The 26,479-nt window shown below is 46.2% G+C and overlaps 1 protein-coding gene across 1 annotated transcript in view; it reads left to right on the top strand.

The window, feature by feature from the left end:
* The window catches only part of rbm44 (RNA binding motif protein 44), a 98,033-nt gene extending 76,101 nt beyond the window's left edge, over positions 1-21,932 (top strand). The window contains exons 8-11 of the mRNA XM_078227728.1: positions 5,476-5,616; positions 11,307-11,380; positions 11,631-11,704; positions 21,590-21,932. Of these exons, the coding sequence (XP_078083854.1) occupies positions 5,476-5,616; positions 11,307-11,380; positions 11,631-11,704; positions 21,590-21,917 (617 nt within the window). The 3' untranslated portion in view covers positions 21,918-21,932. The remainder of the gene's footprint in view (positions 1-5,475; positions 5,617-11,306; positions 11,381-11,630; positions 11,705-21,589) is intronic.
* The last annotated feature ends 4,547 nt before the right edge of the window (positions 21,933-26,479 follow it).

The raw sequence follows: 26,479 nt of genomic DNA, 5'->3' as shown, positions 1-26,479 counted from the left end.
AAAGACTGTTAGAAAATGGGTGGAAGTTGTATTGTTTATCCATCAAATGATAGCAGTTGCACAATGGGTACGTTTATTTATGTTGAAGAATTATAGGGTTGTATGGAAGTGCTGCTGAAGAATAGAAATACCTGACTTTCATGTAACTCTCGAGCTCACCACTCTAGCACAGAATTATAGAATGCTTACACCACAGATCGCTATTTGGCCCTTTGTACCTATGCCATAACTAAGAGCATAAGATGAAAATTAGAATTAGCTCATTCACAGATGATTCCAAGCATTTAATTTTGCAATGAGTAGTGGAAATCCAGAATTCTCCCCCCAAAAGGCTATTGAACCAGTTGAAAATTTGGAAAGTTTTTGTTGGGTACTGGGTAAATGGAGTTAAGGTAGAAATCAGCCTTGATCTCTTTTAGTGATATAACTAACTCAAGAGGCTAAATTACCAACTGTTCTTGCAGTTTTTCATCATAAGATGCTTCGTACAGAGATTGTGTATTTCCCAATATTATGATGGCAAATATAGTAGTCATACTGCATGGAGTAAGATCCCACTAACATTGGGGAGGTAATGACCTAGTGCTATTATTGCTAGACTATTAATCCAGAAACTCTGCTAATATTCTGGGACCTTTGTTCGAATCCCACCACAGCAAGTGGTGGAATTTGAATTCAATTTTAAAAATCTGGAATTAAGAATCTACTGATGACCATGAAACCACTGTCGATTGTCGGGGAAAAACCCATTTAGTTCACTAATGTCCTTTAGGGAAGGAAATCTGCTATCCTTACCTGGTCTGGTCTACATGTGACTCCAGAGCCACAGCAATGTGGTTGACTCTCAACTACTCTTCAAGGCCACTAGGGATGGGCAATAAATGCTGGACAGCCAGCAATGCCCATGTCCCACTAATGAATAAAAGAAAGTAATGTGACAAATGACCTTGTTAATCTGCGTTTAATGGTGTTAGTGGTCCTCAAATTGTGGTACGGAATCTTTAACATTCACATGGACCACAGGAGAGGTAATATCTCTCTGGCACTACAGCATTCCCTCAGTACTATATTAAATTGCCAGCTCAGATAATCTGCTCAGCGCCGAGAGTGGGGCATATGGTATGGTAGCAACTGATTTGAATTGATGGTGACAATCTGTTTCAGACTAAGACAGTGACAGGAGAGGGCAAGGAGGCCAGAACTTTTGGCAAGTGTACGTTGTTGCAGGTCAGGGAGGAAGCCAGAGTCTTTGGCAAGTAAGTTGTTGCAGGTCAGTCTTCCCAGTGTTTAGTTGGAGGAAATTGCAGTTCATCAAAGACTAGGGGGGGGGGCGATTCTCCCAAAAATGCTGAATTGGTGGGAAAACTGTTTTAGATCACGACTGTTTTTTTCAGTGCAGCTTCTCACTCGAATCTCCCCACTTTGTGCAATGCAGAGGTCACAATCGGGAATATCATTAAAAATCGGGGGTTGTGGGGAGGGCGCTATCCGTGCCAGAGTCTGACAGCTCCGGAACTCTGCGCATGCGCAGTGGTCCTGATCTCTCAGTCTCCCCACTTGCTGGCCAGCCCGGAACCACCAAAGTGCTGCCCCTCCAGCCCCCCCTCGCGGCCCCCACAACAGTTCCTGGGCCAGCCCCTGACCCTCACCCCGAGTGCCCCTATGTCCAACCTGCCCCAGACACTGGCCTCCCTCCAGCCCAGACTGATCCCCCATGCAGAGTGGCAGCGGGACCCCCCACCCCCACCAATCGCCATAGGCCCCGCCCCCTCAGCACTGCCTGATGCCCAGTGGGCGGTGCTAAGGTTCCCCATGGGCACTTTGACCCTTGGGCAGTGCCGGGGACACAGGCTGGTGCTGCCAGGCTGCCCCTGCCCAGGGGGTCACCACACCCCCTCCGCCCGACCCCCTGGGGGTCCTGATTGCCCCCTCCCCCCTTCACTCCGGCGGGGTCTCCCGCTAGTTCCCCGAACGTGGGGAGCTACTCTAAACCCTGCCAGAATGAAGTACTCATGGTGGGGTGGGAGATGCTATTGGGGCCGGCACGGAACGGATAATCACATTGAAATGACGTTTAAATTACATTTGAAACCTATTCAAATTATCTACCTCACTTCCCGCCGGCCTTCTGTGCGTTCCTGGCGGTGTCATTCTCTTCCGGTTGGGAGATGCGCGTGGGTCATAAATACTCGCGGGGAACCCGCGAAATGGCCGACGTGCATCTCCCAACCTGACCCGCCAGAAAAGTTGTGGGTTGCAATGGGAGAATCAGGCCCTAGATTTCAGATAGGAAGTCTGAGCACAGAGGCAGTGAATGGGCAAGGAAAGATGGAGAGGTAGGGCTGAGTGTTGTTGATTATGAACACAAAACATGTGAATGATGAAGAGATACGGATAAATCCTTGTGAATCTCTAGAGGTAAGGTTTCAGGAATGAACCTGAAGCCTTTACTGGGAATCTCTAGGTCTGATTCAATAGGAATTAGTGAAATCAAACTTGGGGCACAAGACCACCTGGACCAGTCAGATCTATGGTGGCTAGCTAAGCCAGTTGTACAGCAAGCCTACCTGCACGGCTTGAACTTTAGAGAGCAAGGAGGGGAGCCATACCTGGAGATTTGACCAGGATGGAAGACTAAGGATTTTGCAGGGATAAGGGCATCAAAGTTGAAGACAAGGTAAGTGTCTTGCACAGGAATATGGTTACTTGGGAAACCAGAAGTATTTGATCCTGGGCAATCAGGATGAACTAAAATTTACAGTATCGTAGGGGGCCCTTTGGTCCATTGTGTTTCTGTCACATTAATAGATTAATTTAAAGTATCCCCTCTGTCATGTGCTTTCTTTTAAGCCTTTTTATATTTTCATTTTCACATACTTATCCAGTTTGCCCTTAAAAAATAGTGATCTTGCTTATCAATTCATACAGCAAAGCATTCCACACTTCAACTCTCTTTACAATGAAATGTCTCCTAATCTCGCTCCTCCCTATCATAATTTTTTATTGATGGCCTATTACTAGATTACTATCCTTGGGAAATAGTCTTTCACTTTTTACTCTATTAAAACTCTTCATATTTTAACCTATATTGGACGTCCTTTTACATTCGTTTTCAAGGAATTGTAATCCCTTCATCTATTGCTGCACACCCTTCATTGTGTTCTCAAGATCATTATATGTTGCTTTTCTTCACAGTGCATTATTATTTATTGACAGTAAATTGTATCTGCCACTCAACAACCCATTCTGCTAACCAGTCAGTCGTCTTTAAACCTCTTGCAGTCCTTTGAACTTCCTACTTCTGTGTCAGCAGAAAATTTTGAGATTGTGTTTTTTATACCCAAGTCTAAACCATCTATAGATGCCAGCAAAAGTATACACAGAATCTAGGTTTTGGTATCCTGACAAATACATATTGCAGCCAGATAAATCTGTAATTTTCTTTAACTCATCACTAAGGAACTATCTTAATGTTTTGGCTGCCACCAAAGGACATGGAGGAATGGTACCTGACTTTTCTCCTAACCTGTTTTACATTTAAACTAATTTGATTTCCTAGTCCTTGATTACATAACCCTTAAGTTTCTGAGTAAGTATATCATTAAGGAAGAAGCCAAACCACAAGTCATGCACAAAACATTCTTTATTGGTTACAAATCGCTACGTAAAGTTGGGTACATAAATTCAAGATTCATGCAACTGTGTGACATTTTCTGTCAGTTGAGTAGAAAATCATTAATGAACAGTTATTCAAGACAAGTATATCGCAAGTCGCACTAGTAGATATTGGGCATTAACTATAGCAGTGAGTGGAGTGAGGTTATAAAGTGGTGAGATTGTTTTGTAATTCCTTTTGATAGCTGCTATCTTAACCATTTTGAATAGTATCAAGTAGCGAAGATTGAATGTAATTAATAGTATTCAGTGGTTGGGTTAACTTCCTCCCATCTCTGATGCAGACTTTAACCTCTGAAATGTTCAAACAACTTCATTTGCAGCGGTGGGGTTATCTGTTTCTAGCTGAATCCGTCATGCACTTAAAACCTGTCTGAGCAGGTTCCGCGCTTTCCTTTCTCTGACTCTGCACTTGTAAAATAACATGACCCGTTTCTTTAGGGAGAGGTGGTGACATAGAGATAATTTCACCTGGACTAGCAATCCAGAGGCCCAAGCTGATGCTGTGGGGACATGAGTTCAAATCACAACATGGTAGAGTTTAAATCAATTCAATAAAAATGCTAATGATGATCATGAAACCCATCTAGTTCACTAATGTTCTTAACGGAAGGAAATCTATCATTGCTTGCTCTGGCCTATATAGGACTCCAGACCCTTAAATGCCATTTGAAATGCAGCCTAACAAACTACTCAATTGTTTCAAATTGCTGCAGAAAAGTCAAAAAGGAACAAAGCAAGATGTATCAGCCTAGGAACTGGAAATGAGACATCCAGTCCTGTGAACCATGCAGGGCCCTTCTTACTAAATCTAGCGGCTAGTCAAGCAACAGCCTGACCCAACCTCCATTCTAGCTTCATAACTGAAGTCCCTCATCCCCAAATCCATTCTGCACTCTCTCCAATGCCTTCACTTTCTTCCTAAAGTGTGACACCCAGAACTGGACGCACTACTCCAGCTGAGGCCGAATTAATGTCTTAAACGAGTTCAACATAACCTCTTTGCTCTTTTACTCTGCCCCTATTGGATACTGTATGCTTTCTTAACCGCAATCTCAACATGTCATACCATCTTCAATGACGTGCACATATACACCAAGATCCATCTGCTCCTGCACCTTCTTTAGAGTTGCACCCTTCATTTTATATTGCTGTACCATGTACTTCCTAACAAGTGTTCTGAGATCTTACTTGAGGTTGATTGAGAGGTTCTGAAACACCGAGGACAAACTCTATCCATTAACTCTCTCTCTCCATAGCTGCTGCCTACCCACTGAATATTTCCAGCATTTCCTGTTGTGATTTCAAATTTCCAGTATCCACAGTATTTTGCTTTTCCATTTTGCATTCCTAATTTTCAAGTTAAAACTTCATTTTAGGCACAATTTTTTAAAATAGTTTTCCCTTCAGAAGCAAAATAATCAGACAATTTGCAGGGTATTGTTCCTACAAAAATAAACTGAGCAGCAACCATTAATTCTAACTCTTCTGTGTCAGCTAACGTTCCTTCCTGTTACTGTCACTTGAGGTCAACATTTGAATTATTCTCCGAATTCGTCTGAAAATCCGCCCAACTTCAACATACTTTGTTAATTTTAATGTCTTAATTGAATTTGTGTCATAGCCTACATTGAATTATTTCTGCTGGTAAACTTTGGTCATTTTAATTTGGTAATTTAGAAAAAATGCAATGTGCAGCTCTGTTGTGAAGTATTTGGATTTTAAACAGTTTTGGATTTTTGCTATTTTATATGTTTAGAATCTTAAGAATATTTCTTTCTATCCATTTTGTACAAATAGCCAAGGATCTTGAAATAACTGATTGGTTTGATGCAGAAGAGAATTTCACTGCTTATCGTGGCTTCAATGCCATGCAAAGTGAAGCAAACAATAAAGACGGAAGCATGACAGCAAAAGAAGATGGGACAAGAAGCGATGCATGTAAGGGAAAAAAATCGTGACCAAGATACCTTGTAAGAACTTGGGGAATAAATTGCCAGTAGAATTAGCCCTGCAAACTATTCAAACAAAACATCATTGTCTGTGGAGTGCTAGTGTCGCTTAGCTTTAAGGAGTAATAGCTACCTCTAATAATCTGCCCTGCCCTGATAGGATAGGTTTACTGCTAGTATTAGTCCGAGTTCTTGTTGGTCAGGAACTTGACCTTTTGGTTTAATTAAAGACTGGATAAAGCTCAACTAGCAGACTGGAAAGAATTAACATTGCTCTGGCATGGTTTGAAACTTGGATAAAGTGTATGTGATGAGAATATTTGAATGTTGCTGTAAACTAGCTAATGGGCAGAATTTTATGACCTTGTTACACCCAAAATCGATCAAAATTCGGCTAGCAGGAATGGTGCCCGTTTTCGCGCCCATTTCCATGTTACCACAAAAAAAGACGCAATTGGGAACCTGCCCAAAACGGGCAAGATGTCCATTTACATGTTTTTGCATTCATCACCATGTAATTAGCAAGCTTCACACCCAATCGGCTCCTCTGTCTTTTCGACTGCGTTCACCGCAGCAGGATCGGTCTGGAAAACAACACCTCCATAAGTCAGATTCTGGCGCTTGGTCAATGAGGGTAAGTGAGGAGGTAAGTCTGTGTTCAAACTACGCCGAGCTGCTCAGAGGAGGTTGTTTTGAGACAGACATGTTGCGTTTTGGGTGGGGGGGTGCTGCGAGTGTGTTGGGGTGGGGGGCTGTTGTTTATCATGGAGTCCAACCTCAGACTCGCAGCACGGACCCTGGGTCTTAGGGATGCCTCTGGGTCCTAGTGCAGGCAGCAGGAAATACTGTTGCTGGTGGGGGATCTACTGGAAACTCTTTGAACTGGCAACGCTGCAGCCTCAGGACCTGTCGAGCAGCAGTGTCTGTGGTCACCAATGCATGGGTTCTGAGTTTGTGTTAGTGGGAGGCTGTGTTGCTGGGGGGAATGGGGAGTGTGTGCTGCTGTGGGGTTGTGGCGGGGTATGAGGAGTGTGTGTGGCTGGGCTGAAGGTGAGCAGAGATCTTTAACCTCTCCATTTGTCTCTCCCCTTCCCCAACTGTGCCCCCCCCCCCCTCCCCCCTCAGATTGATGAGATGGCTTTTGGAAGGCAACCCGTTGATCTTGATGTTCTTTAGGTTGCTGCTGGAGCTGAGGAGGTGGAGCAGGAGAATGAATTGTGGGCAGAGGAGATCCAGGCCTTAACATTTGTAAGAGTGGTCACCGGAGGCAGGATGTGGCCGCCATTCGCCTGGGGCAGGTGTGGTGGTGGTCGGGCAGGAGAAGGAGGGAGTGTCGACCTCAGCAGTTGCGCACGCGAGTGCGCTGTGAGCAGCTGTTGAGCATTGCATGCTGCTGACAGCTCTGGCTCCGAAAAGAGAGAGGTCAACGTCTGTGCCATTTGTTGCAGGACCTTGCACCTCGGGGCACGGGGGGATTCCCACTCCCAATGGCTGTGAAAGTGATGGCCGCCTTAAACTTTTACGCCACCAGGTCCTTCCAGATCACCAGTGAAGACCTTTGTGGCATTTCCCAATCATCCAATCACAAATGTGTGAAGGAGGTCACAGATGCCCTGTCGGCCCGGGCTAGCCAGCAAATCAAATTTGACTTGGACCAGGCCCAGCAGGGCTGCCGGATTCGCAGCCATTGTGGGGATGCCAAATGCACAGGGGCTATAGACTGCACCCAAGTTTCCCTCGAGGCCCCGGTCAGGAATCCAGGAAGATTCATGAGTAGAAAGGGCTTCCATTCAATAAATATGCAATTGGTGCGTGACCATCAGCTCAACATTCTGTACATCTGCGCCAGACACCCTGGCAGCGTGCATAACAGCTTCATATTGAGGAGTTCTGACATCGTGGGGGTCTTTGAGGAGGAGTCTAGGGTGCAGGGATGGCTCTTAAGAGACATGGTGTACCCGCATCGGATTTGGCTGATGAGGCCTGTGCGAAGGCCTGAGACTGAGGCGGAGACCCGATATAATGAGACCCATATTGCCACCCGTGCAATAATGGAGTGCTTCATAGGGCTCCTCAAAATGCAGTTCAGGTGCCTGGAGCGCTCTGGTGGGGCTTTTCAATATAGCCCTCTGATCTCGTCCTGCATTGTGCTGGTGTGCTGTGCTCTACACAACCTAGCACAACAACGAGGAGACCTTCTTGAGGAGGAGGACGTGGAGGCAGACCAGCCAGGCGTCGCTGAGGAGGAGGCCGCTAAGCAGGGGAGGAGGAGGAGGACGACGACTAAGAGCAACAACACCCAGGCGCTGGAGGGCTGGTGGCAGGTTTCTCTCTCTCTCTCAAGGATCTCCTGCCCCAGGCTTTCCATCACGGATGCCACCCTTGCAGTGTTGGTCTGGGAACCATGCAAGACAGGCAATAGCTGATCCACCTGAAAGCTTTGGAACTCCTCCCAACAGCCTCTCCGTCAATCCAATGTTGCTGTCAACCCCTCCTGCATTCCCTGGCTCTGTTGCTGCATCTCCAGCAGCTGAGGGAGAAGTGATCGCAGAGGCCCAGCATGTAGCCTGGGGCCAGCTGAGCCTTCGATTCCGGCAGGCCCCCGTGAGCCAGAGCCTTGGACGTTCCCTCCTCCTCCACCTGATTTACATCAGCAGATGTGTCGTGCGCACTAGAGAGCGACCCAGATGCCTCGCCACTACCTTGACCCACCGATGTGAGAGTCTCTGGGATGGTGAATTGCGAGGTGGAAGCTGGCGCCAAACTGGTGCCAGCCTCGATGGTCCCTTCACCAGCTTCCCCCGAAGAGTCCTGTGAGCTGTCGGGGACAGGATGGGTGTGAGTAGCATTGGGGGCTGTGATGTCAGATGGTCCAGGCATGTCGGTGCCCCTTCCTGCAACACGGGGCACGTGGTTAAGTACAAGGGAGGAAGAGGAATCTGGGCTGCATCCGACTTACTTAACATTTCTCCATAAAGTGGAGGATTGGCAGGTGCTCACTTCTATGCTCCAGCCCAACCATGCTGTTTCTTATCGTCTGCATCCTCTCCTCTCCCGCAAGCTCCTGTGCCTACTCCTCAAAGGGGGTGAGGGCTCGGATGTCAGGCTCACCATCCCCCTGTCTTTGCCCTCTCCTGGTGGTTATGGGCATTCTTCTCCTGTGGGGGCAGAAGGAGCCATGAAAAATATGCAGGGTATTGGGGGTGGGCCTCAGAGGGCAAGTGCCATGAGACTCTTGGGGGAGGTGGGGAGGAGGAAGGTGCTTGGGGGTCAGGGGCTGGAAGCATGCAGGGTGCTGGAGGTGGGGGGATCTCGGGGTCATTTAGGGGAAAGATGCTAGATGAGGTTAAACACTCTTGCTGCCTGGATTAGGTCATTTTTTTCCTGCACTGCTTCCCAGTTCTCCTGTCCAGTGCCCTGGCACTAACATACACGGTCACAGCCTCCCAGGCTGCTTTTCCATCACTTCCCCTGGGATGACATCCTGCTGGAGTGAAGAGTGTCCTGCCTTGCTTTTAATGCCTCCAACAACCTGGCTGGGTCAGTTTCAGAAAATCTGGGTGCTGTCTTCGGCCATTTCCTCCTGCACTGCCTGCCTGTCTGTCCATCCTTGGGGTTTTTATGGAGCGCCCTTGTTAGGGAAGATCAATTGCAGGCAGTTTGGGCGAGTCAGGTGCCCATTAGAGCATTCCAGTTTAATGCAGTTTGCCTTATTTCCATGAAGGGGAAGCCAAGTCAGCACCTGCAGGTGTGCTGATGGGGTGGGGGTGGAATTTGTGCCTCTGATGATCGGGGGCAGGGGAGAGAGAGGGTCATGTCAGGCAGCCTTTGGGGCCAGGGGATGATGAGCCATATGCAAGTGGGGTGGGAGGATGGTAAGGGGGTCAGTAATGTTTGGGGTGGGGGGGCTCCGATGTCTGAGGGGGAGGCTGTTACTGGTCTGGGAGGGTTCTGCCAGGAGAGCTGCTTTATTTTTCACTTTTTCTGCGCATGCGCAGTTTGTGGCTCCAGTCTGAGCTGCTGGTTGTCTGGCGAGTTAAGCCCTGCCCACTGCCTCTTATGGCCAGAAATGGTCTAGCCCAAAATTTCAGAGACAGAGTGCATAAGATTGGGAGAGAAAACTAGCCCAAAAAATGGATCAAGAACTCTCCCGTTTTCAGACTAGCTGGACACTTGGGTAAAAATCTTGTAAAATTCCATCCAAAGTGTTTGGTTATTTGTTTCAAATCTTTTTGAGAGCAATGAAGCTCTACTAAGTTGTATGGCTGGTTGATTTTACAAGTTTGCAACTTTGTCATTGCAGCTTTGAAATAAGTGCTGCTATATCAATATAATTACTGGAATGCCTCGTGGCTTTGTTACTGCATTAATGCTGTACAGCTGAAAGATGCATTCATAATACAATGTAAAATTAAACACCTGTTTCCTTTGCCTACCTCTTCATTCTTTCACCCTCCCCATTTACATTTTGGATTTTTTTTCTTTTTCTCCTGCATAATCTGATGTGAGATTTTCGCCATGTTTCCTCATTCTAGCACTTAATGTCTGGTTTAAATGTGAGCAAAATTTGCAAAGAAGAAAAGGACTTTTTTTCCAAGCGAGACATCTATGGTGGCCTTTTACCTGTAATGTAATTGTAAAATAACTTAGGACTTTCCTGTACTTGTAAAACAACTTGGAACTTGCCTTTATTTTACCTGTCAGCATCCTTTCATGTCGCTTTTTTGCTCTCCTAATTTCCTTATTAAGTTCCCTCTTGCACATTCTATACTCTAGGACTTCTGCTGTTTTGAGCCCTTGAAATCTGTCATAAGCCTCCCGTTTTCTCTTTATCCAATGTATATCCCTCAAAATCCAGGGTTCACTGGATTTGTTGGTCCCACCCTCTTTATTGGATCATGTTGGCCCTGTACATTGCCTATTTTCTTCTTGAATACATCGCACTGTTCTGTCACAGCTTCACCTAAAAGTGTCTGCTCCCAGTCCACTCTGGCCAAATCATATCTGATCTTATTAAAATTGGCCTTCTCCCAGTTTAGAACTTTGATTTCAGGCCCATCCTCATCCTTTTCCATAACAATCTTGTATCTAATGGAGTTATGATCGCTGTATGCAAGATGCTCCCTTGCTGATACTTAACCATTTACCCGGCTTTGTTACGTAAAATTAAATCCAGGACCGCGCCCTCCCTTGTAGGTTTCTGGGCAGAATCAAATTGCATCATTCTTAGTTAAGTCCCTACATCCATTTTTAATCCATCCATTCATAAATGTTACATACTGAGACTGACTTAAATTTAATCCAGCTTTCAATGCTGTTCCCTGCCGTTGCCCCAAATTTCTCAATTCTTCTGGAATTTGGGGCAAAGTCAGAGCACTTACGGTATTGGATTATAGGACTCAAAATTTCAGTACTTTAATTTCTCTCCATCTGCCTTTGTCGTTCCTGAAAATAGAAGTTATTTTCCATTGATGCTGATTGTCCTTCAGAATGCCAGTTAGGTGTTCATCCTTCACTTGTAACCCAGGATAGCTATTTGTTTCTCGTGAGCATTGTAGAATATCTCAGTTCTGATTGACACTGATCATAACTCTTATTGTAATGCTGCAGTGATTCACAGGGTGCAATTCATTTCTATTTATTGGGGAAACATTTTAATGGATGATGTATTTTTTATAGCTGCTCGCATCGACAAGGAGATTGCTGAAACATGTTACATTTATGTAGATGGATTACCCAGAACAGTAACAGAGGTACCGCATGTCTTAATGATTTTAACTTTAAATGTTGTTAACATTTCAGTTGGAAATTGCAATCTTGTTAACAAGTTTAACACATCCACATCAAATTCTGTGTTGTTTTAAATTTAAATATTAATCTGTTTAAAGTAAACTAAGTATTTGCATTAAAAGAGTGTGGAGGGATTTGAATATACTGAGTGTTCACAAAAGCATCACTGGGTGATCATATGTAACAGCAAGAATTTTTCTTCCAACTTTGTAGATGGAATTAAGAAAGCTTTTTCAGAAGTACCAGGTGTCTGGAATTTGGCTTTGCAGTTTGCATAGTGAATGCAGGTAATCTGAATCTGTCTTGATAGCTTTGCTTCGGAACTGAGTGCGGTAATGGTGGACACAATGGATTGCCTGCCCACTCTTAAATACAATGATACTATAACCAGAGCTCTGCTTTGGTCAAGGAGTTACCAAAGCAGAGGTGTATTTAAAGCTGGGATTCCCTAAATTCAGGTTACATGTGAGAGTCTTCTTTTGAATTTTGCAACCAAACGATGCAGTTTGTTCATTACAAAGGCCAGTCTACATTGTATAATACTTAATATAAGAAATAAAGCACCATTTTCAAAATCTTCCCTCTAATGTTTCCAATCACCTACTAGAAATTTAATTCCTTCTATTTCCTCCAATTAATCTGTCCTAACAGCAGATTAATTTTTCAAGTTGTCTGTGCTTCCAGCCTCTAAGTTTATCCTTATTCATTTCACATTTACTCTTGACTGTGAACAGGCCAGATATGGGAAGCTATTGTACTTCATGTCAACCATACAAGAAGCTTATGACTTATTACTATATATTGAATCTGGATGGTGAGAGAGAGTTTTGTGTTATTATTGTGTCAATTGTTGTATGCTGAGGTATCATCATCAACAACTTGTCATTTACCTCATTGCTGTTTGTGGGACCTGGCAGCTACATCTGTCTACACTGGAACTATGACTACTTTCACCAGCTGTGACGTGCTTTGGAACATCTTTGGAAGCTGCTATATAAAAGCCTTTCTTCAGCCACTACACCAGTCCATAAACAGTTTATTATGATATTCAATTATCTTGTGTTTGCAATGCAGAATCACCCTGTTCTATAAGTGTCCATGTCCTCCTTTTTGGAGCCAATGTTTTGTCTGTTACTGAACTCAGCTATCACTGCATTTGTAATTTTGTGATGGTCTACCATTTGAGTCAGGAATTTGAATTCAAAAACAATCTCGAATTGAAATTTGAATTTTTTTGTTACACTTCGAGAGTAAATCAAAATTAAAAAACTAGGAGGGAAAATCCAGGGAATATTTTTCAATTTATGGTTGTGCAATAATTACGAGGAAAGGATATAGTCACTGGAGTCTATTTATATTGTTCTGTTCAATTACATATGTTACTTGAGAGAGTAATAACTGAGGGTGGGATGGTGGAGCTAATCTATCAAAAAGTGACAGGTTTGTTTCTGTTCAAATTGCCTTTACCCATTTCCAAGTTAAGGATGAGAAAAGGCCTTTCAGTCCATCAATTCTCAACTCTTTCAATGCAACTGTCTTCCATTCATCATCCAGTTCTGTTTGACATCCCTTAGGTTTTGTTCCCATGGGGGAGTTCCCTGGCCGTTTACACCGGCTGGATTCCCTGGTCTCACTCGCAGTACACCACCTCCCATGGGTTTTGTGGCGGCGCGGGGTGATATCAATGAGAAGTTCCAGTGAACAGCACGCCACCAAGAAACTTGCGACTGGGAGGCCAGAGAACTCCCCCATGTCTCTTTCTGCCAGCTTATTCCAAATAATCCTCGGTGGTTGAAAGAATTTGAATTTCTAATACAATAAAATCTTTATTGTCCGGCATGCCTGATGAATGGGTGGTACTGGTTAATTGAAAATGCCAGTTACCTAAAAGTTCCATTTTGAACCAATTCTTGGTGATCTTGTGTAATGCACAGTAAGTAGTCTCACAACACCAGGTTAAAGTCCAACAGGTTTGTTTGGTAGCACGAGCTTTCAGAGCGCTGCTGCTTCATTAGGTGAGTACAGGATTTGTTTCACAAATCAGTTTCTGCTCAGCGATTCTGTGTTGTCGTGTGTCACAATGTCGAATAACACTTGTTTAAATGTATTTATTTTAGTTACACTCTTCACTAGCTTCAAATGTACTTCCTGTGGTCTGTTTTTTTGGTTTACTTTGCAATAATATCCTGGGCTTACCTTATCTATACTAATTTTTTTCAAAAGGTCAGCAAGGTTCCTCTTAATGATCAGACTTGTTCTTTTGCGCACTTTGAACATATAAAAATATCTTGAGGTGCTTCACAGAAAATTTAACAAATAAATGTTGACGCTAAGGCAAAGAAAGAAGATTTAAGTGCCATCTTTCTTTGTTATGACTGTCCCCAGGTGCGATTCCTTAAATTTGCTAACCTGGATGAGATCCCTCACTTTGTCTCCATACATCTGGGATGCCCCCAAATTATGTCCTGGATGAGGAGAGACTGTCTCCCTTTCTTTATTCAACGCCCTCATCTGCTAGTCGCAGCAAGATTAATATCAAAAGGATCCTTCCTTTCACTGATAGCTTTTACCAGTCCCAATATTTATGTTTTAAAAGGAGCAAATTTAACCATGATTTTTTGAGTAAAAGGTTGCACATATTCATAAAGATTAGAGGTGATAATTAAGTCCAAAATAAGCAAGTACAAAAAAGAAGTACGAAACAGTCCTGGGCAAGATTTTCACAAATAATTCTAAGGACGGAATTTTCTGAAAAATTTTTTTTCGGTGCTGAACAACGAGAAAACAGGAGAGTTTCAGACGAGTTTTTTGGGAGTCTTATGGCACTTAGTCAAAAATATGTGCCAGGATGCGATTCTCATTAGTGGGGAGGGGTGGAGGGCAATGGACCCTAATCTCGCCAGTGAAGCTGGTTGCTGAGCTCTAGGGGTGCCCAGATCACCCGGTGTACGAGGAGCTCTCCTGTTGTCCCACCCCACAGACATCAGGACTCATCAGTGATCGATCCCTACTCTGGTCTTTCTCTCTCTCTTCCTCTCACCCCCATTACCCCAAGTGTCACCCCCACCGATCAAGCCCCTCTGCAGAGTTCCCTCTTCTGCCTCCCACCTCATGGCCCCATCCCCTCAGGCTTTACCCTTTTTGCACTACCCCTTGCAGTGCAGGGTGCCAGGTGGGCACTGCTCAGCCCTGCCCCTGACCATCTGAGGGACTTCAATAGCCTCCGGTCCCACGGCAAGGCCATCATGCCTGGTCTCTGTTGATAGGGACCATGTGTGATTCCCACCGGTGAGGAAATAGGTGTCCAGGACTCTCTGAACATTGAAATCGGCTTCATGCCCTTTCTGAGCACACAGCTGATTTGGCAGCAAATCAGTGCAGTAAGATAGCAAGAGGCGCAAAACTGGGCACGATCCTGATTTTTTTGGCCTCCCACCCGATCTAACTGCCTTGCTTCACCAATTGACAGGCAGAATGAGCCGGTAAGATCTCAGCCTAACTTTTCGGCAAGTCCAGCACTACATCATCTGGTACTTTTGTCAATTTTTTTTTTGTCAGCTGAGAACCTTGCCCGGCTGCAAAGCGATCGGGTGCCGTTCTGGAAGGGCGCCCCGATCTCAGTGCACTGGGGGACTTTTCTTCCCCCCCCCCCCTCCCAATCTACCCCCATCGGCGACATGTTTCCCCACATCCTTATCACGGATTGGGGCCCTCCCGATGGATCCCCCTTCATGAACCTGACACGCCAACCCCTGCACGGTACGCACCCCCCCTGCCCCAAAATCATAGCCCGATCCTTGACATTGCCCCAGCACACTGGCAGTGCCCAACTGTGTGCCAGGTAGGCACTGCCAGTGTGACCGCTGGGCACTGCCCAACCATGTCCCCGCCCACCCAGGGGCTTCAGTGGCATCTGAGCCCCTGCCATTGCGCCTAGTCTCCGCTAATGGAGACCAGTAGTGATTCCCGCCACTTTCGCACTGCACCTGAAGGTCAGAAGGTCTCGGGAGCTGGGCGATTCCAATGCCAAATGGGCTGTGCACTCAAACAATGATGAGACAGCACCAGAATGAGATAGAGAATCTGGTGAACTGGTGCGGCAACAATAATCTCTCCCTCAATGTCAACAAAACAAAGGAGATTGTCATCGACTTCAGGAAACATAGTGGAGAACATGCCCCTCTCTACATCAACAAGGACGAAGTAGAAATGGTCAAGAGCTTCACGTTTTAGTGTCCAGATCACCAACAACCTGTCCTGGTCCCTCCATGCTGACACTATAGTTAAGAAAGCACACCAACGCCTCTACTTTCTCAGAAGACTAAGGAAATTTGGCATGTCAGCTGTGACTCTCATCAATCTTTACAGATGCACCATAGAAAGCATTCTTTCAGGTAGTATCACAGCTTGATATGTTTCCTGCTCTGCCCAAGACCGCAAGAAATGACAAAAGATCATGAATGAAGCCGAATCCATCATGCAAACCAGCCTCCCATCCATTGACTCTGTCTACACTTCCCGCTGCTTCGACAAAGCAACCAGCGTAATTAAGGACCCATGCACCCTGGACATTCTCTCTTCCACTTCCTTCGGGGGAAAAAGAAACAAAAGTCTGAGGTCACGTACCAACCGACTCGAGAACAGCTTCTTCCCTGCTGCTGTCAGACTTTTGAATGGACTTACTTTGCATTAAGTTGATCTTTCTCTACACCCTAGCTATGACTGTAACACTACATTCTGCACTCTCTCCTTTCCTTCTCTATGAACGGTATGTTTTGTCTGTATAGCATGCAAGAAACAATACTTTTCACTGTGTACTAATAGATGTGAAAATAAATCAAAAAAGATTTAAATGCTCCTTTAAATATGCTAATCGGTTTATGCCCTTTCTGGATGTGATCCGGTTTGTGCCATTAGAAAGGGATGATTGCAAACAGTTTGGTGCCAGGCGCGAAACTATTTTTAGGCCCACACCTTATTTACCAGGATTGGTGCGATCTGCGCCAGGCGCAGTGAGGTCGTAAACCCTCCCCCCTCCCCCGGACTCGTGAGGAATAGATGATTGAGCGTTGCAGCTATTGCAATTCAGGATTCTCATAACAGTGACTTTAGCGCAGATGAATATTCAATTTTGAGATTCCAGTGTTCGGCAGAAAAGATTCCATGTTCATTTTCAGCTGGTGGTCTTTGCTGACTTGACTTACTTCAATTGGAGATGTACCTGCAAATGACTTTTGCTGAGGTGCTGCTGGCTAGCTTTTTGCTTCATGTCACACTCTGACACCCCAGCTCTGGTGTTCTCACCCACAAGCACGCTCTCTCTCTCACTCTCACTCTTACGGCAGCTTTTCAGCTGGCCATTACGTCAGTCTTTGTGTATTCCTGGAAGGCAATTTCTGCAAATCTGTCTGGACATGACGTACAGTTTCATCTCGATGAGATGATGCTCTTCTCCCATTAGGCTCAATTTTACCATCAAGTCATGCCCGTTTTCAGGCGCGCAAACTTTGTAAAGTCGGGCGTGAGGCGAATAGTGCAATCCGCGCCGGTTCTCCCTTTACCAAGGCCCGAAAATGGACACGATCGGGACTGTTTCTGAAATGGGCGCGACAGCTATTTAAATGGATTTGAATGCATTTAAATTTATTTAATGGGCTAAACACCCAACTTTACCAGCACTTTCCCCTTTACCACCACGTTCGCCCATCTGGAATTGGCATGAAACAGACCTCCATAAAAGTCCGATTCGGGCGCTCCATTAGTAAGGAGATAAGTGCGTAGCGTCCAATAGATCTCTACTGCTCACAGGTGTCTTTTTGTTGCGGCCATTTTCTTTCTCGGGTCGGTGGCGGCTCTGTTGGGGTGGGGGGGGCTGTTGCTCAGCAGGGTCCCCGATGTCCAACTTGTAGTATGGACCCGGGTCTCAGCACTGACCTCGGGTCTTGTAGTGCTGCTGGGTCCTAGTGTACTCAGCTCACTTCCAGCTGAAGGATGTGCACAAAGCCCTTGCAAATTGCACTGTTGCAGCCTCTCAACTTTTCAAGGAGCTGTGATTGTGGGGAGCATGTGGCTGGGGGAATTGGGGAGAGGGCTGTGATTTTAGGGAGCATGTGGCTGCGGGAATTGGGGGGCCTTACCACTTGCAGGAGTAGAGGGAGACGACCACCATAGGAAGGAGGTGGCTGCCATTCGCCCAGAGGGGTGGGTGCAGGAGAAGGAGGGAGCAGAGACCCCGGTAGTTCCGTGCGTGGGTGTCATTTGAACAGATGTCGGATACCGTGTGCCACCGATGTCTCCGCCTCCGAAAGGAGACAGTGCAATACCTGTGCAACCTGTTGCAGGATGTTTTTGGGTGGGGGAAGGGGGGCACTCCTCTCAGCTGTCAAATTGACGGCCGCTCTGAACTTTTATGCGACTGGCTCCTTCCAGATCCCTAGCGGAGATGTATGTGGCATTTCCCAGTCAGCTGTGCACACCTGTATCAAGCAGGTCACAGAAATTCTGTATGCCCGGACGGGGCAGTACATCAAATTTAACCTGGACCAGGCCCATCAGGAAGCCCGGGCTGCAGGGTTTGCAGCCATTGCGGGGCCATGAACTGCATGCTCATTGCCCTCAAGGCCCCCTACAGAATCCATGAAGATTCATCAACAGAAAGGGGTTCCACTCCCTGAATGTTCAACTAGTGTGTGACCATAATATGAACATTATGCACGTCTGCGCAAGACACCTAGGCAGCGTGCATGACAGCTTCATTGTCAGGAGCTCTGACATCCCGGAGGCATTTGAGGAGGAGCCCAGGCTGCGGGGGTGGCTCGTGGGTGATGTGGGTTACCTGCTTCGGACATGGCTGATGACGTCTGTGAAGGCCCATGGTAGAGATGGAGACCCGCTATAATGAGCCCCATGTAGCCACCCGTGAGATAGTGGAGCGGTGCGTTGCTCTCCTCAAAATGCGACTCTGGTGCCTGGACCACTCTGGTGGGGCCCTGCAATACAACCCTGTGATCTCTTCTTGTGTTGTGTTGTGGTGTGCTGTGCCGTGCATAATCTGGCTCTGCTGAGAGGTAACTTATTGGAGGAGGAGGACGTGGAGGCTGACCAGCCGGGCGTCGCTGAGGAGGAGGAGGAGGAGGAAGAGCATGCCGAGGAACACCACCCAGGTGCTGGAGGGCTGGCAGCTCAAATGAGGCATGCGAGGGCGGCTAGGGAGGCCCTGATCACCATGCGGTTCAGTCACTAGGGGCTTGTGTCTGCGGGTTCCTCCGCCCCTTAAACTTCCTTCTATGTCCTGCAACATTGTCACACCAGAGTGGTGGGCTGGGTATGCTGTGTTAGTGAGTTTTTTGGCAGGCAGGAGGGTGATGAGGATTCACTAAGCACCATTATGATGATGCCCTGGTGCAAGTTAGTCTGACTCCTACCTGAGCTCCGCATGCACGCTGGCACTTGGGCCCACGTCTGTGTTGCGGGTAAGGGATCTGAAACCCTCTTACAGGGCCCTGGGGCGGGTGGGGTGGGGGACTGGTAGAATCGCTCGACAGCATTGAGGGGCCTCCGCAACTGACATCAACATGAAGCATCCCTCCGGCAATCATTAATGGAAGAGGATTCCTATTCGAGACAAATTAGTCACGGGTGGCTGGTGAAGAAACTGTTGTTAATTGCAATAAAGATGTTTAAATAACACGTTCTAACATAAAAACTTGTGAACAGAAAACATTAAGGTGGTTAAATATCTTGCTAACTAGTGCAGCCTTTCACCCGTGCCATTTTAGTGCAACTACAACTTCCTAACCTTACGTGGTCCACCACTACGCCTCAGTGACTCCCCAGAATGTACATCGGGCATGGAGGGAGCCAGCTGCCTACGTCGCCCTGTTGCCTATGATGCACATGGGGGGCGTCCTCTGGAGGCTCTGGACCTTGAGGGCCCTGGCTGACTTACAGGTGACTGGGACGTTTCCATGACACCCTCTTCATTCCACTGCCCCTGAGATGCCCGGTTTCAGGAAGGTGGGAGTCAGAAAGTGTAGACACAGCCACAATTCCCTGGCTGGAAGGCCCCAGCTTGGGCTCGAGCCTTTCCTCCTCCTTTGGGGTTCCTCTAGGCCCCTTGGTCACTCCATGGGATGGCGATGCTTCTGCCATGAGCTCCAGAAGCTCCGGTGTCACCTGGCTCTGCCAGTCCTTGAGGACCATCTGTACCCTACCCATGGTGGTCAAGCCCTCTGCGATGGCCCTCTGAGTTCGGGGGCCACCTGTCAATGGCTGCAGCAAGTGCCCTCTGAGACTGGGCCACGTTCTCAAGGGCTGTTGCCTCAATGATTGGGGACAGGGGAGAGAGAGGGAGGTGTCGGAGTCCGGAGGAGATGGGGGCCTTGTGCGGGAGGGTCCAGTGAGGGGGGATTACCCTGCCTGATATCTGTAGGAGGGAGGGTGGATCTCTCTGTCTGAGATCAGTAGGGGGAAGGGGGAGGTCCACTGCCACTCTGCCTGAGATCAATGGAGGGGAAGGGGGATCCGCTGCCACTCTGTTCGAGATCAGTGGAGGGAAGGGGGGCCCCCCCATCAGTCTGGGTGGCGGGAGGGTGGGGGATAAGGGGGTCAGTAATATTGTGAGGGGGTGGGGCAATGTCAGTGAGGGCAAGGGGGCATTATCCAGCACGGGAGGAATATGGCAGGGGAGCAGCATTCTTATCATTTTTTCTCTGCACATGCGCAGTTGGAGGCGTCGATCGGAGCTGCAGGATTTTGGGTGCATCAAGCTCCGCCCACAGGCTTGTGCAGCACGATTCGTTATCACTGATAATTCTTTCAGACAGAGTGCGTATGAGGGCGCCTGCGAATGGGTCTAAAAGTCGGACCTGAAACACTCCCAGTTTCAAGTCTGCGCCGCACTTCGAATCCAAATGGTAAAATAGGGCCCATTGTGTCTCATTGTCTCCACCAGAGATGGCAATTAGGTTTTGGACCCTTTGAAAGTACCTTTGTCTGGAACCAGGGTAGTTGTCTCTGAGTATCCCCCACCCCCAGCAAATCAGCCAGTGACTGACTTTGCATCCTAGCTATTTTTGGCTTGTATGCACATTTAAAAACAAATGCACAGGTGTTATTTAAAGTTCAATATTTCCAAACATAATTCAGTGTTTTTCTTTTATTATGACAATTCAAGTTTCTGGTCCTTCCTAAAGAATCAGCTAAGCCCCTTTGTACTAAAAATGTTGCCATGTTCTTGCAGTACATTTTCACTGTTTGCATTTATTTTTGTGGAATTCAATTCAAAATTCTAACTGGTTCAAGCAACATCACTGAATTGGTATCACCAAATAACCCCTAAAGTTTGTGCTCTCCTCTCCTGGCTATTCCAGCTTCTTGTTTATTTCAATATATTATCTCGCCATTGAAAGCACCGAATCTGCTGTTACTCCAAGGTGCCTTTCCAAATCTTTGATATTCAATTTTAATAATCACATAGTTGTAAAGCACATTGTTAGTGTTTTATGTTTATCATTGTAAACTTTAATTTGTCAATTGTCTGCGCAGTCTATAACTCATCTAAATCTCATTGCACTTTTTATACAGCTGTTCTTATTTTTGTGTTCGCAATCGATTTAATGAATTTTAGCTTGGTTTAGAAATCTGGTTATTGATTGATTATATGAATAACTGGATTAATGTACTGAACCCCTGTGGCACTCCACTTAACACCATCCCCCAGCCCAACATTGACTTTCAGGACTCTGTTTCCTGTTCCACAGACAAGGGAGTAGAGTGCTATGAGGAGGGGTTAAGGCCACCATCTGATCAGCTACGGTATTGAATTACAGAACAGCCCCGATAGGACGAATGGCCTATTCATGGTCCTATTACTTTTATTTTTCTAAGTAATTTCTCATCTACCTAAATGTTTATCTTTGATTTTAGTTTAATTATGAATATTTCAAGTGAATCCAAATGAAAGCCCTCATAGGCACTGAAGGCCGGAATCGAACCCAGGTCCCTGGTGCTGTGAGGCAGCAGTGCTAACCACTGTACCACTGTCACTTAGAATAGTTTATTATTTTATTGGTGTCAAGCGGTTGGTCCAGTTGAAATCCTTCTGTGTCTAACCTTAACATTTTTATTTTGAAACTTTCCCCAATGTAAAAGTTTTCTTTCTGCTTTGCCAGGTGCGGAGTGCTAAGAGTTGCCTCTCCCAATTATGCCAAATTGACAGTGGATGAAATGAATGAAAAAGAATATCATGGGAAGCGCATTAAAGTCCATCTCGCAAAAATCTCAGGCGATCACATGTTATCTGTACTTAAAAATCATTCACAATCACCACTAAAGGTGAACACTCTGAAAGACCACACTGCAAAGGACACCAACATCAAAGTGGACAGTCAGTGGGAATCTTGTTCTGTCCCATTATCAACAAGAGTTATTAATGCTGCTTCTCATAAGGTATTGAAGGCAGAAATTTGCTATATATATCTATTTGGTGTTGAAGATTAAATTGATACATTTTTATATTTATGCATGTATGCTGTTTTGTAGTCAAAGATTTCTGGGTGTTGAAAAACATGAAATGGTGAACAAAATTTATAGTTTAAACTTTGAGTCATGGGGGGGGGGAAGAATTTTAAACTTGAATAGTAAGCCAGAATATCTGATTCCAGTGTCATACTGCATAAAGAGATGCATTAAAGAGTTAGCCCTCAAAACCCTATGAAGAATGTTGAGGTCGTTTCTGAGATGACCTTAGGGTATTTCTGCTGCTTTTACCTCCGAGACAGCTCCTTATTTGGATTACCAATAGCTTCACTTACAGAACAACTTATGGTACCAGATTTTTAAAGGGCTGTGGGACCAGGATCTGATGTGAGCACAATTTTAAAATTGTGATTCCAGAAATTGTCTTGGGATCCCAATGCCACCGGGACAGATTTGAATTTTTTAATGGGAATAATTGGGGAGCCTCACCGTCAGTTTACGTTTACAGCCTCTTGAGGGCCTGTGTGTTGAGAATGCAATTTTGAATCTTTAATTCAGTGAATCTTAGAAGTGAACTGGGGTCAGGTAGATGGAACAGCTGTAAGAGAAAGTGTCTGGCAAGGAGATAATAAAGAGATCTTTCTTGCTCATAGCCCAGCAAGCTGACCCACTGTTAAAAGCATTTGCTTAGACTGCCCAAGCTGAGGCAGAAGCAGTCCCTGAATGCTACTACATTAAAAATGAGAAGCTAAGAAGGAAAGGGTGACCTCTCACAGACCTGCAGATGAGGAGTGGACAGTGATCCACCAGGTGGCGGGACTGTTGATGAACCGTAGGGAAATATAATTCTGAGGGATGGCCATGTTGGTTTACATAAAACACACGCCCACATCAGCCAGCACTTTTATTGGCCACATTTACACAAGGATGTGTTCGGTTTTGCAAAATGTGTCATAACCACTATGATTCTGGTGCCAGCTTTTGGGGAACCATTCAACAAGATGTTAGTGGACTGTGTGGGACCCCTGCCTAAAACAAAAGAGATCTATCCGTATATCCTTACCATCATGGACATGACTACTCACTTCCCAAAGACTGTCTCTAAGAACCATTTCTGCCAAAACAGCGGTGGGGGAATTAACCTAATTTTTTTATTTACCAGGTATGGGCTGCCCACCAAGATCTAATTGAATCAGGGCTAAAATTTCAGTCCCAAAATACTCCGGGAGATCTGGGCAACTTTGGTGTGACCCAGCTGAAATCTTCAGCCTATGTCCTGCAGTCACAGGCTGTACTAGAATTGTACCATCAATCCCTAAAAATAGTAATCCGGGCATACTTCTGCACGTACCCCCATGACTGGGATAAAAGACTAGGTTTTCTTCTGTTTGTGATCAGGGACTCACCCAGTGAGTCCTCCAGTTTTATTCTGAATTAGTTTATGGGCACGAAGTGCAAGGGCCTCTGAAACTAATCAAGGAGACCTTTTTAGATCAAAGGAAAAAGTCTCCATGTTAGTCTGAGGGCGGGAGGGAGGGGTGGGATTCACTGGCCGTGTTCTCTGATAGCGGGATTTCTGACTGCCCGCTGAATCGGACATCAGGTCTAAAATCAGGATTCCCGCTAGGCATGAGGGCTATCAGGATTCACCCGCCCTGCCCTACCAGTTCTGATCAGGTTCCACCCAGAGCGATCGTCAACCCTTTAATTATGAAAATCTACTAGATGTAATACAATTAGCCGGTTTGATGGCCCATTCACCGACCCCCTGCCATGCACTTGGCACCCTCAATGGGAACTGCACTGGGCAGGCTTTGATGTTGGTTATCACCAACGTGGACGTGGTCCACACCATGCAGGCAAGAGGGTGACCTGACAGTGGCCTCCTCCCACCTCAGACTCCCGCCCCCCACTTAGGCTCCTTTCCTCTTCAGACTCCCCACTCAGACTCCCACTGAGTCCCCTCCCCACTGAGTTCCCTCCACACTCAGACCCCCAGTCAGATCCCTCCCACCTCAGAATCCCCCTCAGGCCCACCTTCAGGCTACGCATCTTAGTAGTGCCAACGGCATACTGCACTCTGGCATTGACACCTTGGGACCCAAGTCAAAGAAGTAGATCCAGTGGCCATTTGCCTCTCTGCCACTCCCAGGCTGCATAGGAAAGGTCCCTAATGGGTTCTGGGGGTTGGATGGGCTGGGGGCAAGGGCTTTACCTTGCCACTCTCCCCTGGGATTGGGGTCTCATGGCTGGACTGCCCCTTCTAGCCCTGGCAGACCTGAAGATCACCCCTGCATGATTTCGGGCAGCCCTGTGACCAACATCTTCATTCCTGCCTATCAGCTCTGAAAATTTTGAGTGGTCTAGTCACTTTAATCTCCATTCCCCCGAGTCACCTAGCAGCCTTTACTACCACTGCAGCACACAATTCTGCAACAGTGATTACCCTTTCTCCCTGTCAAAAGCTGCAGGTGTGAGCAGACCCCTTTGAAGTTGTCTGATAGAGAGGAGCTGTCAGTTTTACCTGGTGAAGTTTTTACCAGCTGTGCTGTCAGCCCCATTGTATTCACACAACTTTGGTTTGAAGTCGTTGAGGCCTCCTAGCAAGCTATAACCTTCTCTATTCCACTGGGAAACTTTGATCTCTGTTAATTTTAAAGTGCAGTGCTTTGAAAGAGGCACCAATTGACAGCTTAATGGATTTCTACTCAGGCTCCAGTCAGCTGTATTAATTTACATTTCCCTTCATGTTTGAATGCATCTCGAGCTCCATTGTTTCTAACTGCAATGTTGACATTGACTCGAAACCTGATTGAAGAAACTAAAGTTGTCAAAGGGAATAACTTTCTCTTTTGCAGACCACAGGCAGCCAAACATGTCAGGGCCCGAACATATTAGCTGGGAGACCACTGGCCCTTACAAAGTAGCAAAGAATCTCGGGGAGTAAACTATATAATTGAGACCCCAGATTGGGGGAAAAAGCAAAGGGTGTCATGTCAATATCATAAAGTGATATCTCAGCTGAGAAGGGCACAAACAGGTAACAGTCTATCCCATTGCCACCATCCTGGAGAATAAGGGTAGCAGTGAGAATAAATTAATGAATGCCCTGATGTCTGGCTAACCAACAGCAATACTGCAGAACAATGAGTAGACTTCACAAACCTGCTGACTGCATTTAAAGGCTTATGCAGAGACGAGGGTGGAACAGTGGTTTGCACTGCTGGGACCTGTGTGTGATTCCCAGCTTGGATCACTGTCTGCATGGAGTTTGCACGTTCTCCCCATGTCTGCGTGGGTTTCCTCCTGGTGCTCCAGTTTCCTCCCACAGTCTGAATGACGTGCTGGTTAGGTGCATTGGATGGGCTAAATTCTCCCTCAATGTAGCCAAACAGGCGCTAAAGTGTGGTGACATGGGGATTTTCACAGTAACTTCATTGCAGTGTTAATGTAAGTCTACTTGTGGCACTAATAAACTTTAAAACTGTACCACACGACCTCTACATAATGTGAATGAGGCCCCTCCCATAAGGCAATGACCCTATTGCCTAGGCTTAGAAAAGCTGGCCCAGGTTCAGAAGGAGATTAAGTATGTGCTGGAGCACCAGCTATCAGGGCTGAGGAGCTGGAGCTCCCTGGGTTTGCTCATACCCAAGCTGGACTTCTCCAAAAAGTCAAGGCAGTAACCTTGACTACCAAAGGTCAAGGCAGTAACCAGAGTCGACTCCTACCCAATACCCAACCTGGAAGACTGCATAGATAAGGTAGGTAAAGTTGCCTACATTACAAAAGTAGATCTACTCAAGGGGTAATGGCAAGCTCACTTGACTGCCTGCACAAAGGAAATCTCTGTCTTCGTAACTCTATGGGTTATACCAGTGCCAAGTCATGCCATTTGAATTCCGAAATGTCCCAGTCATCTTTCAAAGACTGATGAGTCAGATAGTGATGGGCTTATCCAATCACGTGTACCTAGTCAAAGACCTGGTGTACAGCAATATTTGGGGAATTCACTTGGAGCAACTGGAAATGCTCTTTCACAAAGTACAGTCTACTGGCCTAGTGGTCAGTCTCAAAGAGCAAATTGGCTAAGGTTCAGATGACCTACGCGTACACATGATGGGTCAAGGACAAGTACTGCCTAGAGCAGCAGAGGTACAAGTGATAGCATAGCTTTCCATTCCCATATTAAAATGAGAAATCATGAGGTTCTTGGGGGTGTGTGGGTTCTATCGCAGGCCGTCCCAAACTTCATAGTAGCTACCCTGCTGACAGACCTACTACAGAATAAAGCAAAGCAGGTATGTACAGAAAACGTTTGAAAGCTAGCCTAATAGGCCAGCCTGTCCTTGCAACTCTGGACTTTAACTGAGCATTTAAAGTAGCTATCAATGTGAGTGACATCGGTGTAGGGGCACCCCTCCTCTGGGAAGACGAATCAGGGATCGAGAGACCAATCGGGTACTTCTCAAAAAAAACTAAACAAGCCTCAGAAACCGTACTCCACAGAGGAAAAGGAAACCCTTAAGTTATTACTGGCCCTCAACTGCTTTGAGACATAACGTTCAAAATGGACACACACA

Source organism: Mustelus asterias, chromosome 14, assembly GCF_964213995.1.
Source record: "Mustelus asterias chromosome 14, sMusAst1.hap1.1, whole genome shotgun sequence".
Classification (NCBI taxonomy): domain Eukaryota; kingdom Metazoa; phylum Chordata; class Chondrichthyes; order Carcharhiniformes; family Triakidae; genus Mustelus; species Mustelus asterias.
This window is presented reverse-complemented; position numbering and strand designations above follow the sequence as displayed.